The 16281-nt window shown below is 49.1% G+C and overlaps 1 protein-coding gene across 1 annotated transcript; it reads left to right on the top strand.

Annotated features, from left to right (window-relative positions):
- Window positions 1–5681: 5681 nt before the first annotated feature.
- LOC6590131 (protein Optix) lies at window positions 5682–15862 on the top strand. Its single transcript, XM_002016206.2, has 4 exons — window positions 5682–6768; window positions 7886–8004; window positions 8067–8316; window positions 14433–15862. Exons 1-4 carry the CDS (start codon window positions 6482–6484, stop codon window positions 15253–15255), a joined length of 1479 nt encoding a protein of 492 aa, XP_002016242.2. The 5' UTR covers window positions 5682–6481; the 3' UTR covers window positions 15256–15862.
- Window positions 15863–16281: the final 419 nt, after the last annotated feature.

Below are 16281 nucleotides of genomic sequence, written 5' to 3' on the forward strand. Positions count from 1 at the left end.
GAAAAGAAGGAAAGGGAAGGGGAGTGACAGGATCCCAGGGAGGGAGACAAAAGCAGATCATTAATTGACACTCCCCACCTCTACCTCTTCGGCATCTAGTTTATAATTGAGTGCTCTGCTCTTCATTCCGTAGAAGAGGGTATTATTTCTTGATCAGCAGCAAAGCCCCATGTTGTATCAAAGGCTTTGTTTCTTTTTATAGCAAACGACATGCGCTCATGCAAATCCAAGCAACAAAAACTGAGAGAGAGAGTGAGAAAGCATTGATCATTAGTGGGTTGATGGGGGGGGGGCCGTTGTCATTACGCGGAGTATGCATGGCATAATGATGCTTTTTAGCACCGATCAAGACGATCAGAGCATCACAGTAATTATCCACTTAGCGCTTGTTAGGCAACCCAACCCATCCCAGTCCCGATTATTCCCCCTCCGACTACGACTCCGATTCCGATACCGATTCACATGCTTAGGCGGCAGTGTCCTATGGCCCCATGGGAGAGAGAAATGTCAATCGTATTGATGAATGTGCTGTGGCCCATTCCACGCTTTATAATGGGCAAACACGCTTGCATAATTTATATATTTATATGGCCAACAGTATCGCTTCCACGGACCTTTTTCGATCAGATTATTTTGACCAAATATGGCAAATTCGATATTGTCCACAGGGACAAAAACGCAGCGAGCGAGACACAGAGAGACAGAGAGAGAGAGACAGAGAGTTCCCCCACTGGCAGTCCCTGGTGTTAATGACTTAATTAAACCAGCAGCCCAACCAGTCCGAACCTGGAGCTCGACTCTCGAGCCCGAAACGGTGTCCGCTCCAGTCCGCTGCAGTAGTCCGGCAATTTCACACTTTTTGCGTGGCGAGATGGCAATATCAAAAGTGGCACGACTGGTCAAAGTGTCGCAAAAAAGCCCCAACACACAGACTCACCTCACACTCGTGCACGACAATGGCGTAGTCGGGCATTCATTTCGGAGGGATATCTGCTGACGATCTTCCCCCTTTAAACTCTCATTTGTATACTCCTTCTGGCCCGGCCACAGCCACTGGCCCCACTGGCTTAATCTTGCCTTGGCCAGAAGATTTCACGCATGTTCCGTGACGCGTATCACTTGACGATGGCTACAGCCATGATGATGATCATGATGATGATGAGGATGCTCGTCTGTCCCTCTTCGTCGCGCACCCCTGCGGAAGGTTGATTAATATGCGCAGCTCTGACTAAACAGTAGCCGGGGCCAAGTGGTGCTGTCCTGCTCCCGATACTGATGGGCATGGGCAGGCAGATGACACTGAGCTGGTCCACCGTCTTCGGCGACTGTCTGACATATCCATTAGGCGAAACAGCCGAAAAGTCAGCCAGCAAAATGCGGTTCGTTTGCCTGAGTTGTCGACCACGTCCCCATCATAATTATTAAATGCAGCTCAATACATTTGCCACGAATTGCTGGCATTCCTACGCAACCTAATGCCCAAAGATATTTCTTGGGGCAACCGGAGCCGCCGTCGCCATCCTTATGACTATGGAATGCAGCCCAATCGCACCAGAAGCGGGCAGCGCCACAAAAATGTGACTGCGACTGAGGCAGGGACTGCGAAAGGGACTGGTACTGGTACTGGGAGTCCTCTAGGCTCCACACTCCACACTCTCCACTCTAAACGCCAGAGCCAGAGCCAGAGCCAGGCCGAAGCAGAACAACAAGAACGATGTAAATTAAACGAATACCTTGCCACAGCGCCGATCTTTCATCATTGATGATGCCCCCTTCCTGTACCGCTGCTCCTGCACCTTTTCGTTTCTTATAAAGTTATTCCATCTCTTCATTTTCAATCACTGCGACAGTAATTCGGGCCTTTTCATTTCATTTCTCGATTTATTGAATTTCGTATAAATTAAAATATTAAATATTTTCAGCGACAAACTTGTTAATTGCCAAGTTTTGCCAGTTGTTATTCCTGATGATATTCGGTATTTTGGCCAAAACACACACATAACCATTTCAGATGGGTTAACGAACTCTAGTCAAAAGCCACAAGCATCAGACGAGGGGATACGAGTATGAGAAACGATTTCATGTAACGTTTAAATTGAATTTTGATCCCTTTTTGAGTGCGGCCCTTGGGTCAAATTATTCTTTGCGAAGACCCCAACAAAAAAAATCTATATATTAAATGAAATAGGAAATGATTGGTACTGTCCACCGCTCGTTGAATATTTACTGTGTTTACTGTGGCACTTTCAACACCTCCAGGTCCAACAACCCTTGTCCCACTGTCGCACGCACACACATGGTATATAAATATTCAGGTACATGAAATCAGATTAAGTTATTCCGAACAAATTGGGACTCAGACAAAGGGATGCGATACGAACTTACTTACCCCCGAGGGGGGACCACAACTACACAAAAAACAAGGAATCTATTTAAATTCGGTCCGGACCTGGCCTGGTCCTGGCTCAAACCCCACCATATGTAGAGCACACTAGACTGCAATAATAGAAATTTACTTTCTGCCCGCGGGCTCCCCAACGAAAAGCCAGCAAAAGTTGCTGTCCCTTTGTTGTTTGCGGTTGGCTTTTGTGGAGCAAAGAAGCCTTTAAAGCCCGGCCAAGCGAGCATCAAAAAATTGCTCTTAATTGCCTTTTAATTGTTTTCGCAAAACGAATTTGAGCAGCCACAACGGCACTCGCATTTGGCCTAAATGCATGGGCCCTTGGCCACTTTCAGCAGCCAGCCCAATCCATTCTATCCATTCATCGAAAGGATGCTGGAGCTGGAGAGGTGGAGAGGGAAAGCGATCTAAGCGCGCAAATGTTGTCATTTAATGGACCACTGGGCGTATGATTTGATTGGGCCAGTGACACAGTTTGCCGGCCTCGAGAGTCCATAGTCGAGAGTCGAGAGTCGAGAGTCGAGGAGTTCCACTCCACTCCGGAGTTGGATATTTTGATTAGCACCGCAAGCGCAATTGTCAACAATATGACATTATACGAGTATGGTATGGCAACAGCACTCCCCCGACAAAAATCACGGTTCGTTAGGCAATTCAAATGGAATCGCAATTGCTTTCTGAAGTTCAGAGGGAAAAATCAAAAGGAAAATCAGTTCGAGCGACTTTCACCTCATTCTCATTTTAATATTTAGATATAGCCAATAGAGAAGCCAAGACATGTTTTTCGAGTAGATTTTTCATAGATTAATTTGTCCTTGGCTTTTCATAGAGGTGTCCTCTGAGAGTTGATGCGAAATTGATGATTTCTTGAGTGTGTTTTTTCGTATTAAATCTAAAGAATGGTTACATATTCGTATGTATCTTGGATTGTAGTGCAAAAGGGGCACTGACTAAACTACAAATATATTTCATTGGTACCCCTCTGCCATTAGATAAAAGACTACGAAATAATGAAAAGATCTTCTATAGTACTCCTGAACAACAAATCCCTATCCAATAAAGGCTTTCACACCATCCCATTTGCATTTATATCTACATATATATCTCTGCCTTGGGGTGCATATCTTTCGTTTGTATCTTTCGCTGCCAGCGTCAAATGTGGCTCATGAAAGGTGATCGATACCATAATGAGCACATTCAGAGGGCTATGGAGCGGTAGCAGCAGCAGCAGCAGGCGCTGAGGCACATAATGTGAGCTATGTGAGAGATGGAGATGCCGCAATGCGTGCTCTATCTCCTGCCTCATCCTCAGTATCTATATACGTATCTGACACACACACATACACACGCACAGATATCCCTGAACAACGATTGCCGCTCACGTAATGAAATTGTCCAAAACGCTCAACCAACTACTCAAAAAGTCATCGTTCAGATTTAACAAGAGCCCAGCCAGCGGATGCCGATGCCGGCGGCAGGGGGGAGCTGGGTGTGAGTGCCACATTGAGGGGGACGGAGGAGAGACTGGCAGGCAATGGCGACGGGTTCGTGTACATATGTACTCGGAAATTGGCGGTAGGGGAGGACTGGGATTCGGGTGTGGGGTGTGGGGTGTGGGGTGCCGCTCACTCTCATGCCTCTGCAAAGGTGGCAACGAAAACTCATTTACTTGTGGCATGTAAACAACTAATCTGTTAACACTCTGGACAAAGCGCGAACGATACATTAGCGTGTTCTCTGTGCGCCCGCCTCCCCACTTCCCCGCTTACCCGTCTCACACCCCATCACCCTCCGCTAGTATTTCCGGCTCCTGTCATTCAGGCGGAGTATGATGAAGCACCACCGAGGAAGGACCAGCACCAGTGACAGCGCCACAATGAAAACTTTGCGCGTGAATATTTCCCTCATTCGTAATCAAAAGTTCCTTTTTCCCTTTTTTGCCAAAATGGAAACGTGATTTCAATGTGCTGTGGGTTTTTGTGTGTGCAATTGGCGACAAGGATTCGAGGGATTCGACGACATAAGGACACCGAGTACATGACCCAGGAGCCGAGGACTATGGGGCGGAACTAGGGGAAGAGGACGAAAGTAGACGCTGCCAGACCACATGGTGTCAAACATTTTGCTACACTTACACAATATGCTTCAGCTACAGTGGGATAAATATACGAAAAAAGGGGTACAATTTGTGGTTACAAAAGATATTATATTAAAAAGATATCTACAACAGAAAGGAATATAAGAGCCTGGCGAACGTACGTTCTCCCTTAACTTTTCTCATAATAAAGTGTACAATTTCCAAACTGAAATGAAGAAAAATGGAATAAAAAATCATACATTGATTGGCCTGTGATTGTAAATATACAATATATTTATATTTCTACCCAGACTTTATTCAAATAATTCCACATTTAATCGTTCCCTAATCCCATATATGAGGTAGGTACGGGTAGCTTTTCACATGAATAATTTACATAGAATTTAGCTGCTCGAAACCACTGTACTCCCGCCTGCCCTTCTGACTGCCTATTCCTGGATGTTTTATTTGATTTCTTTATCAATATCAGAGCTGCCTCTGCCTCATCATGCCACTCCAGTCCGCTCTACCCCTAGCGCTGCCCCTCCACCATCTCCATCACCATTCCTAACCCCGATTGTAGACCCTGTTGTTATCCTGCAACTGCAACAGTATGTGCCCTGGTGTAAGTGTGTGTGTGTGTGTGTGTGTGTGTGTAGGGTTTATATACATTTCATTTAAACGAGACCCAAGAAACGGCGACTGCCACTGCCACTGCCACCACCGCAACCGCCAGAACGAGATGGCAGCAGAGCCCGGTTTGGTGTCGAATGACGTTGATCAAAGCGAGACGGCAACAGCAGCAGCAGCAACACGAACGCGAACACGAACCACGCCCACTGCCGCACCAGAGGGCAACTGGGTCTGGTGGTGTTTCAGTATCCGTATCTGTATCTGTATCTGTGTCCGGATCGGAGTATCTGTGTGCGTGTCTGGTACATGGGCTCGGTAGCAAACTGGTCTTTGGGCTGGTATTGGTGGCAACTCGTTTCTGTTACCATATCTGTAGCTGTATCTGTATCTGTATCTGTGTATCTGTTTCTGCAGCTGGCAGCAGGCGGCAAGCGGCAGTAGTAGCAGTAGCCTGAGAAAGCTGCCAGAGTATCTGTATCTGTGGCGCGTCATTGTTGTGCTGCTGCTACTGCCACTGCCACTGCCACTGCCACTGCTGTAGCTGTTGCTGTTGCTATTGCTGTATCTGCTGCTGCTACTGCTACTGCTGCCACTGCTGCTGCCGTTCCGTTCCGTACCGTTCCCGTCGCATAGTAGGCAGCTCAGTTACAAGACCATTATTTGACGTATTTTTTGCGCGCTCGGTTGGCCGTTTGGTTGGTCGCTCGGTACCTCGGTTGGCTGATCGGTTTGCTCGGCTATATCCATAGCACGCCCAGTCCCAATCCCGGCCCCAGCCCCAGCCCCAGCCTCGACCTCAGCCTCAGCCCCCTTCCGTCGGAGGCTTGGATACAAAGTGGATTTGGAAGAGCAGTTCTGCAGTTCTGCAGTCTCATCGAATCGGACTCGCACTCGTACTCGCACTCGCACTCGCACTCGTTAACCGGGACCGGGTATCGCATTCATGAGCTGGCTCATTGGCATTCATTTGGATTCGCACGCCGACACCGCCAGTAGTGCGTCCAACGCGGTGGTCACCTCCTCATCCACATCCACATCCTCCAGCCGATCGCTGTCATCCCACGCGCGAGTGATCCAACCACTTAAATGTTTCCAAATCCAAATCCAAAACCTCTCCTGAAGTGCTAACCACATTTAAATGTACATACACCCGTGGATATAGACGACGACTTCCCCCCGTGTTCAGTGCTCGAAAGTTCAGTGAAGTTTACAAGTGAAGATAATCCAGCAACAGCCTAGGACTCGCACTAAGGACTCGACTCTCTGGCAATCTGGTAGTCTGGTCAAGTTGGTGTTGGTGGCAAGCAAGATTGCTTCGTTTCGGTGCAGAATAGTATGCGAATTCGTTCACAGTGGATTCAACGAATAAAATGGCCGTTGGACCGACGGAGGGCAAACAGCCGCCCTCAGAGAGCTTCTCGCCCACACACCACCAGATTATAGCGCCCAGTCCGATACTGGCGGTGCCCACACTCGCCTTCTCCGCCGCCCAGGTGGAGATCGTCTGCAAGACCCTGGAGGACTCGGGCGACATCGAGCGGCTGGCCCGGTTCCTCTGGAGTCTGCCCGTCGCCCTGCCAAACATGCACGAGATACTCAACTGCGAGGCGGTGCTCCGGGCCCGGGCAGTGGTCGCCTATCATGTTGGTAACTTCAGGTAGGATTCCATTCCTCAGACAAAAGCCCCCAGATCAAATAACCTCATCGACGGCAGGGGCAGCCTCCCTGATTAACCCCGTCCCAACCCGACCCGACCCGACCCGATCCGGTCTGGTCTGATCCGTCGCTTGGTTATTCGATAGTTTTCCCCGTCGAGCTTTGTGCCTCGGCCGTAATGAGAGCACAATGAGCTCCTAAATTAATAAACAAAGGAATTAATTTACTAATTAAAAAACTCGCTGCCATCCGAAAGCCAAGTGGAGCAGGCTTGATTAATAAAACACCGACCGACCGAACAATACTCGTGAATCCAAGGCTGCAGGGATCGGGGTACAGGAACGGGAATGGAGATTGGAATGGACGTGGGTACGCTTTCTGGCTGCCGTCGCCACACTCAAATATATTCTCACATTACATTTGAATATCTAAGAAAGCCGGAAACAGTTCATTCCAATCGAAATTGGGTTTCAATGGGTCGCGATCACAAAAGGATCGCCAGAAATTGGCCCAAATGGACCAGAATGCAGATAGACAAGCAATAGACCCACTTAGCAGCTCGGCTATCCGCGAATTCCAGTTACCAGCGAGCCAGGTGGTCAAACAGGTCTCGATGCAACGGCTATCGATATAGACAATTATCCGATCGGTCGCTAGTACTCGCCTCTGTTTACGGTTGCATCAGGTTTTTGCATCTCGTCTATGACAAATCAAACGGGGCTGCAGCTATCAAATCTGACTACAATCAATCAATGTGATAGTCGTATAAAACATATGTACATATACGTACATATAGGAGTACATAGGCATATACGGATCTGCTGTGGCAAGTGATTTGATTGCTTTGACTTGGCAAATAAACGACTTCCAATTAAAATCATTTGACGTACTCAGCTGAGCTGTCAACGGCAGTGACGACAATAAATACTTATGAAATTGTTTCAAAATACATATGGCCGACTTAGCCCCTGAGCAGGGGGATGGAATGGCCTCGCAGCAGGACATCGCAGCAGCAGTCCCAGAGGGCGGTCGATGGGGTTGAAATCTGTGCTGGCAACTCCTCCTTTTTTTGACTTTGATTCCATCTGTATATCGTGCTATATCTCTATATATTTCAGGGAACTTTATGCAATAATAGAGAATCATAAATTTACTAAGGCATCCTATGGCAAGCTGCAGGCCATGTGGCTGGAGGCCCACTACATCGAGGCCGAGAAGTTGCGCGGTCGCTCCCTAGGTGAGTGCAGATTCTGGACTCCGTGAAGGGAGCCACCATTCATTAGAACCTGCCATTTACAGGGCCCGTTGACAAGTATCGAGTGCGCAAGAAGTTTCCCCTTCCACCGACCATCTGGGATGGCGAACAGAAGACGCACTGCTTCAAGGAGCGCACGAGGAGCCTACTGCGCGAATGGTACCTACAGGATCCCTATCCGAACCCCACCAAGAAGCGGGAGCTGGCCAAGGCCACCGGCCTCAATCCCACGCAAGTGGGCAACTGGTTCAAGAATCGCCGTCAACGGGATCGGGCTGCTGCTGCCAAGAATCGGTAAGTTCCACCGCAACATCTTCCCGGGGGTCAATTATCCAATAGTAGCCCCAGCACCAGACCGAGACCCAGCTCCATCTCCAGCTCCAGCTAGAAGGTAACTCGAGATGGACTAGGTAAAACGATATCATCTCCTTCTAAGCGGCCCAGTGGGTTGCTGGAGATCGCTGGGGGAGTAGGGGCCATACAGGAGCGTTTCCATTTCATTGATCCGTGCCGATACTCATATGTGGCAGTGGCAGCGGCGGTGGCGGTGGCGGTGGCGGCGGTGGCGGCACTCAGTGAAGCGTTCTCGATTTCTGCTGTTTGTTGCGGTCGTCGCTTTTTGGCCACATTAAACTGACCGCCGCCGACGCTGACGATAAAGATGATGATGATGACGATGACGATGAATATGAATGCAATGATGATAACGATGACAATGTAAACGCAGCTCATGCTTCACCTGGAAAGGTGCAACCGCTTGCAAAATATGACCAGAGACAGAGATCGAGGGATCGAGAGATCGGGAGTGAAGGGGCAAAGAAGTTAAAACTCGACCAATTCGCGCGAAGTTGAAATGAAGAAGATCCCGCACAGAAGATGCCCACAAAGGAGGAGGAGGAGGAAGAGGAGGAGGCAAGTTAAGTGGAATGACACTGCAAGAAAAGCCAGGACGGAGCCGGAGTCGAAATCGTAGTCCACTCAAGTGCCAGGCTGCTCCTGCAGATGCGCAAATATTTCAAGTTCTACCTGCTAACCGAAAACGGAAAAAATGAAACGATCGGTAGGTGGAAAAGGAAAAGTAAAAGTAAAAGAAATCGAGACAACATTTGGCATTCTTCGGAGATCTTGAAGAGCCGAGATGCCCAGATCCCAACGGATTCGGGGTCCGTGTTTATTAAGTTAGGAGCAGCTTCGGCCTCGTCTCAAATTGAATGAATCTGCACAAAGCGCCAGCCAAGATTCACATAAGCCACCATCCATGCTCGTAATGGCATAACCCCAAAAAACAAAAAATAAAATATCCAGATACGAACGGCTTTTGGAACGGGTCATTAGTTGAAATGATGGCGATTATTTCGCTTGTAAAGCAGCAGCAGAGGCCGCAGAACAGGCGCTACGGATACGCGGCCATTACAGCTCCATTCGTACTCGCATTCGTACCCGATCCGGAGCCAGGCCGAGATCCAGAGCCGCAGCTCGAATTCGAGTTTTTCGAGGTTTCGTTTCGTGTAGTCATCGTGTTATTAAGCAGAGCCGGCAAGAGACTTGAAGATGAGACAAAAAAAAGAGGAAAAGAAAAAGAAGCGCATTGAACACAAATGTCTACAAGCCATAAGATATCCAAAAGATATACAGAGATATGTACATATATACGTACCTATCAACGGGTATACAAATATGTATCTGTATATAAAAAATATGAAATTAAAAGCCGTTCATATGCCCCAGCGACGGCGAACAACCACTTCGACAGCGCCAGGCGATAGCAGACAGCAGAATATGAAGGGGATTCCGGCAGGACAGGACAGGGCAGGGCAGGACAGGGGCCGGGGCAGGGGCAGTGTCAGACCAATCTCACCAGAACCCAGACTCAGACCCAAACCTAAAGCCTCAGACCTGGCAGAGAACAGGCGCTGACTGTTCAAGCATTGTGCGCTGAAAAACATTTTTAACATTTTTGCTACTGCACTTGTGCAAACGGGGGGCGACACACGGACACGGACACGGACAGACAGAGCAGCTGGAGTTTGAGTTGGCGATGGAGCTGTCGGCCCAAGCAAAACAAGATCGTGGTGGAAGAAGGAGCCAGGCTGGGGCTCCAGTTAAGATGGTAAATCAATCAAATACGCAACTTCCACTGACGGCAATTCCGCGCTTCAAGCATTAGAAAGGCTCCACAGAGAAAGGCAGCGCGGCGCAGCGTCTGCTCCCGAATTGAGTAATTAAGACATCAGAGATTGATCGACTCAACTTGACTCAAACTCTGTTCGCGTCAGCGGAAACTTGTCATGCTCTGATGCCTCCGACTGCCAAGTACTACAGTTGCGCAGTGGCAGTGGCAGTTGCAGTTGCAGTTGCAGTTGCAGTTGCAGTTGCAAGCTATTCAAAATCAAGATTGCAGCACATTATACAAGAATTCTGACAAGGGAGCCAGCGGCAATGATGTGAATGGGAGAGTTTTACCTGTATCCAACAGATAGGCCCAGATATGGAGGCATGCCCCTTGAAGCGTGCAAATCATGGCAGAGTGGCAGTGTGGCAGAGTGGCAGGGATCGTATGAGAGAAAGGGGCGATTATAGCTGAATTAATCAAGCATTCATTCCGATATTGATTCCGCAATCAGTCAGCAATTAAAACTGAGGCTGACTCATATTTCACATTAGAAATGAGAAATCAGAAACCAGAATTCGAAGAAGCTTCAATTCTTGGCTGGCCATTAGCCCAGCCATAGACTTGATTTTGATCAATTACAATTGCCACTTGATGATGCACGACAGCGATATGAGGCTGAGGCTGAGTCTGAGGCTCGGTTCGGCTCTCGGATAAACCAGCTTCTGCCCCTGCCCCTGCCCCTGCCACTGCCTCGCCGCAATTGTTTTATTGCGTGAATTACACGAAACCGAAATGCGTGGCTCGTGGACAGCCACTGGAGATTCGCCCACACAGATGGACGGATGCTCCAGCAGCGAAGCAGCGGAGCAGAGTCGATGGCCAAATTAGGGGCACAGTGGGCGGGTGTCTGAGAGGGGAGCAGGGAGTGGGAACAGCAATTTGTCAAACCCAGAACATGAAATGTGCCAACAGAAATCAAATCAACCAGCATTTGGGTTCGGGTTCGGGTTCTTGGGATTGGGATTGGGATTGGAATTGTGAGCGAATGAATGGGGAAAACCCGGAGTGTAATAAAATTGAACACACAACAAATATGTTGTAAATGTCAATTATCAATCAAAATAACAAACACGCACTTGCGGACACTTGGGGAGAGGACTGGGCATATACTCGTAAAGATACAGATACATCCACAAGCGGAAAAGAGAGAGAAAGAGAGATACAGGCTTGAGGGAGAGAGGCATAAGGACAAGAAGCTGCCACTAAATTTGAAGAGGTTTTGCCCATCGATTTCCCAGCATCCGAACATCTCAGCGACTCGAACTCGAACTCGAACCCGAATTCTAATGAAGAAAGGAAGATGCAGAAGCAGAAGCAGATCCACATCCACATCCACACCGGCCCATTGTCAATATCCGAGTCCGAGTGGGCACTTGTCTGAGCGCTCGGACAGGGCACTCGAGCCACATAAGTACCCATACCCATGATGCCGTGATGGAAGCCCCCGTGAGGGAGCTCCGACTCCAGCTCCAGCTCCAGCTCCGACCGCCACTCGACGCTGTTTGCACAACACCAACTACCGTTTTTCGGTGGCTTGTGAGAAAAATATACAACATGCGGCATGCAATGGGAGCAGGAGCCAGAGTTGGAGCTGACGATGGGAAGCTGGGACTCAAAGAAGAATGAGTTGAATGAGAAGTCGGACACTTCAATGCCGTATAGAAAGTGTATTAAAGAAATTAATAAGAAGTCAGGCTCAGAGTCATCATCATCATCATCGGAGCACAGCACTCGCTCTTCATCGATGGCTGAGCAGGCAACACCGGATGTGGCCTTTGTTCAATTGACAAGTGATAGGGAGTGGGGGGAGTGGGGGGAGGGGAGGAGCGGGTCACATTTCGACCCAGAGGGGGTTGCAAATATTCAAATTCAAAGGCGAACAAATTTAAATCCCGTTTGTCAACAGATCTCACCAGAACTCAGGCAGAAAGAGCAAAAATAAATGTTGATTGCATTTAGGTCCGCCACTCCAGAGACACGGAAACAGAAACAGAAACAGAAACCCCTCGGGAGCTGGGACAGGCTGGAAATGGCTCTCAGCCAGCGATGCTCAGGCTTGTCTAAATATTTACACAATTTAGAGCATTCAATTTGAATTGACACAATTATCGAAATGCCTCGCAAGGCGATGCAATATTCTGCCTGATTTGGTACCGTCTGCTATTGACATTGCTGCTCCCGTGGAGAGTTACCTCTACTTCAAAGAGTGGGCCTGCCCAAGGACTCCCTCTAGCTGGTTCTGTCTCTGGCTCTGGTCTTTAAGCCATATTTAAATCGCAGCGAGAGTCTTTTGTTGGTCTAGCGGATCATGTTACCAGCATTCTTCTGCAGCCTGAATGGGTTTCGTTTCGTTTCGTTTCGTTTGGATTCGATTCGTATTGAATCCGAGTCGGAATCTCCATCTTCTGACATGAGCCGATTAAAGAACATTTCAATGCTTCTCTTCTCGGGTTTCCAGCCAGCCAGCCAGTCAGCCTTCCTCTGACTGGCCATGTCCAAGCGGGTAATTACATACGTGTCATTTCGGTTAGGTTAGGTGCCACACGGTATCCGATTTCAGTCAACCCTTTGCCCCTGCCTACTGATGCCTGCTCTTCCTCCCCCTCCTCCTCCTCCTGTGCCCTGACAAGTCAATTGTGTGGAAAATATATATCAGATTCGTGTATCCAAGTTTTCGGTTTCTTGGCTCAAGCCAAGCGTGCCGAGGCAAGCCAAGCGATGCGATGCTCCCAATGGAGCCCAAAAGTGGCCTTGAGTCGCCCGTGCCAAAAATGTTGGCTACTTACCAGAAGGAGGAAGGAAGAAGGAGCATCCTTCGCTCCACATTTGTGTTTGTGCTACCGCCGAGAGCTAAGGTTTCATACCGCCGACCCACCGCACACAGATTTCCAATACTTTCCCATCGGTGGAGGGTTCCAATTACCGAAAATCAGAGGCAGAAAAACCTTTCTAATCGCCGTCGTAGGCCCCTTTTCTGGAGTATCCCAACAGCGGGTAGTCTCCACTAGCCACAGCACATCTATCCCCATGCTGCTCCCCTGATCGTTTTGCTAACAATTCATCTTAGCCGGGAACGGAGAACGGGGAACAGGGGACAGGGGACAAGGGCAGGGGCAGGTGCTGTGGCAGTGGGAAGACGGAGAGTGATCCATCAAGTTGGCACATTAGGCAACTAAACGATTTAATGCTCCCCTCGAAGGCGAAAGACAAAGGCCACAAAAAGGTAGCCGCATATACATTTCGAGGCTCCAACTGTGCCAGTGTCCCTGCTCCCGCGTCCAGTGGTGCCCAATGGTGCTGTTGGTAGTGCAAGTGATGCACCATTAATCACACAACACGAGCCGCTCAAGGATCAGCGGCGGGGCGGAGTGTGGTGAACAAATTGCGGCAACTTGAGCGAATCCTAACCGATAATTATGACATTGCAGGAGTCATGGCGCGTTGGCAAATGATGATGTATATGAGAATGCTTGTCCCCCTTCTCCTTCACCTCCTGCCAGTCTGTCTCCGTCTCTGTCTCGCTGCTGGTGTCGAATCTATGGCGGCTAATCAAGTCATCTTCTGGTGGCGGATGGCGCGTCTTTTGTTTTGGCCACAGACAATTTATCTCAAAGCATGTGTGAAAGTTGTGTCAGATTTATGAGCCAAACGGAGTTGGAGTCGCCTCCTTCTGCTGCTCTTCCCCCCTGCTCCTTTTGACCCCCTGCCGCTGGAGGGCAGCGACAAATGAGCCGCCTTAATGGACGTCAAGCCACAGCCACAGCCACTGCAACTGTCGGCCATCGACTAATTAACGATGCCGATGCCAATGCAATGAAAGTCCCAGACCGGAGTCCATCAAAAGGTGGTAGAGCGGAAAATCGCGATGGAGCGACGGGTCTGTGAGAGCAGAAGAAGTGAATGCCTGTCGAGTGGGGCTTGGGAACCGATCTAATTCTATTAGCCATTCGATCAATTATTATTGCTCTGAAACAAGCACCGGAAACCGCATTGAATACCTTTGCTGAAAAAATGTTCACATGACAGCTATATGATATAGTGGTCCGATAGATATAAAGAGACATTCTTAAATGGTGATTTTCTATGGCAATTATTGAGGATATGGTATGCTATCTGAAGAATAAAGAAGGTAGCTCCTTCTTCCTAATAATGTATTATGGGGGAAATGATTTATCTATCTATACAACTATTAGTATATATTAGAGAAACCCCCACTAAACCTTTCCTTTCATTGCAGCCTCCAGCACAACCAGAACTCGGGCATGGGCTGCCGCAGCCGGCGGGCAGATGGGGCTGCCTCGCCCACGCCCTCGGACAGCTCCGACTCGGACATCTCGCTGGGCACCCACTCGCCCGTGCCCAGCAGCCTGCAGCTGCAGCACAGCCCCGGGAGCACCTCGAATGGAGCCAACGACCGCGATGAGAGCCTCAGCGTGGATGACGACAAGCCGCGGGATCTGAGCAGCTCCCTTCCACTGGCCTCGCCCGGCCTGACCCCTCCCCAGCTGCCCCACGGCGGAGTGGTGTTCGGTGGAGCGGGTGCTGGTGGGGGTGGTCCTCCGCTGCCCGGACCGGGCTGTCTGCCGCCCTTCAAGCTGGATGCGGCCACCAGTCTATTCAGTGCCGGCTGCTACCTGCAAAGCTTTAGCAACCTGAAGGAAATTTCGCAGCAGTTCCCCATCCAGCCCATTGTCCTGCGGCCGCATCCGCAGCTGCCACAGCTGCCCCAGCCGCTGGCCTTGAACGGAGGCTCCGGCGGGCCACCGCATCTGCATCATCCCGCCTACGCGGCCTATGTGGAGTGCGTGCCCAGCCACGCCCAGCAGCACCCACCGCCACCCAAGCTGCGAATCAACTCCCCGGAGAAGCTCAACTCGACGGCGGTGGCCGCGGCCGCTGCAGGAGCGGGATCAGGAGGCGGTGGAGCTAATCCCGGTGCTGTGAACCATCATCACCACGAGGCGACCACCACGGGCTACCACCACAGCGGGCAATTGCTGCTGCACAGGCCGTTCTCAACGTCGCCCGAGCTGAAGCACAGTGCTCCAGAGATCACATGATATCAGCGGGTCTGAGGTGTCGCCCCATCCGCATGCCCATCCCCATCCCCATCACCATACCTGTCCCCCCGAAGCACTAAGGCCCAGCTATTCAAATTGTTTCAATTCTAATTCTAAGTTAAATCTAGTTAAGCGCATCCTTGGAGCGAGTTCCAGTTCGAGCAATAACTGAATCAAGCGAAATCGACTTTAGCCAGATCTTTGATCCGGAAATCCTACCCTATATCGTACCCTATCCTACCTACCATATATCCAGCAAGTTCCAGTACTCGTACCACAGCACTCGTACCGCAAGCGTCGCACACTCTTCAAAGATAGCCATTTAAGCCAGTTGAGCCAGAAAGAGAGTTACAGATAGGCATAGAGCAGGAACCAGAGGGATATTATAGAGGAAGAGAGACAGAGAGACAGAGAGACAGAGAGAAAGAGGCCCTGCCACTTGCGCACTCGGGCAGCTGAATGTGAACTTGAATTCGAAACGTTTTCATTCAAATTTTTGTGTGTGTACGTAATTGTAAATAGAGTTTAAGTATGCAAATCATAGAGCTTACGTATACATTTAGATTGCAATAAAAACCGAATGAACAGTTAAGAATTTAAATCATTATCCGAACTTGTTTGATTTTGGACATGGACATTGGAACCCCAACATTTCGATTTGGATCAGAGATCGGAGATCAATTTTAAACAAAGACATCTCCCAAGTAAAAGTTACACCATACCAAATTAAATGGCATTTTGAATGGATAATATTTCCTATTCTTTTGGGAAGAAACTAATTCATAATCTTAAAGGATGTCTTGAATCATTTCCGCACATCAATGCCTTGGCCAGCTATCATTTTCAGCCTTCCTCAAGACCAACGTTAGCCTCTGGAGTAAATAATCTCCCAAAAACTTCAACAGGATCGGGAAATGTCTCTCTTCCCCTGTTGATCTTCCTTTTATTCATCTGCTGCTGCTGCTTTCCCGATAGTTGTTGATATTTTGAAATAAAATATCAATTTCTGTGTAAACATCAACAAGA

Source organism: Drosophila persimilis, unplaced genomic scaffold (assembly GCF_003286085.1).
Source record: "Drosophila persimilis strain 14011-0111.01,24,50 unplaced genomic scaffold, DperRS2 tig00000002-arrow-pilon, whole genome shotgun sequence".
In the NCBI taxonomy this organism is placed as follows: Eukaryota; Metazoa; Arthropoda; class Insecta; order Diptera; family Drosophilidae; genus Drosophila; species Drosophila persimilis.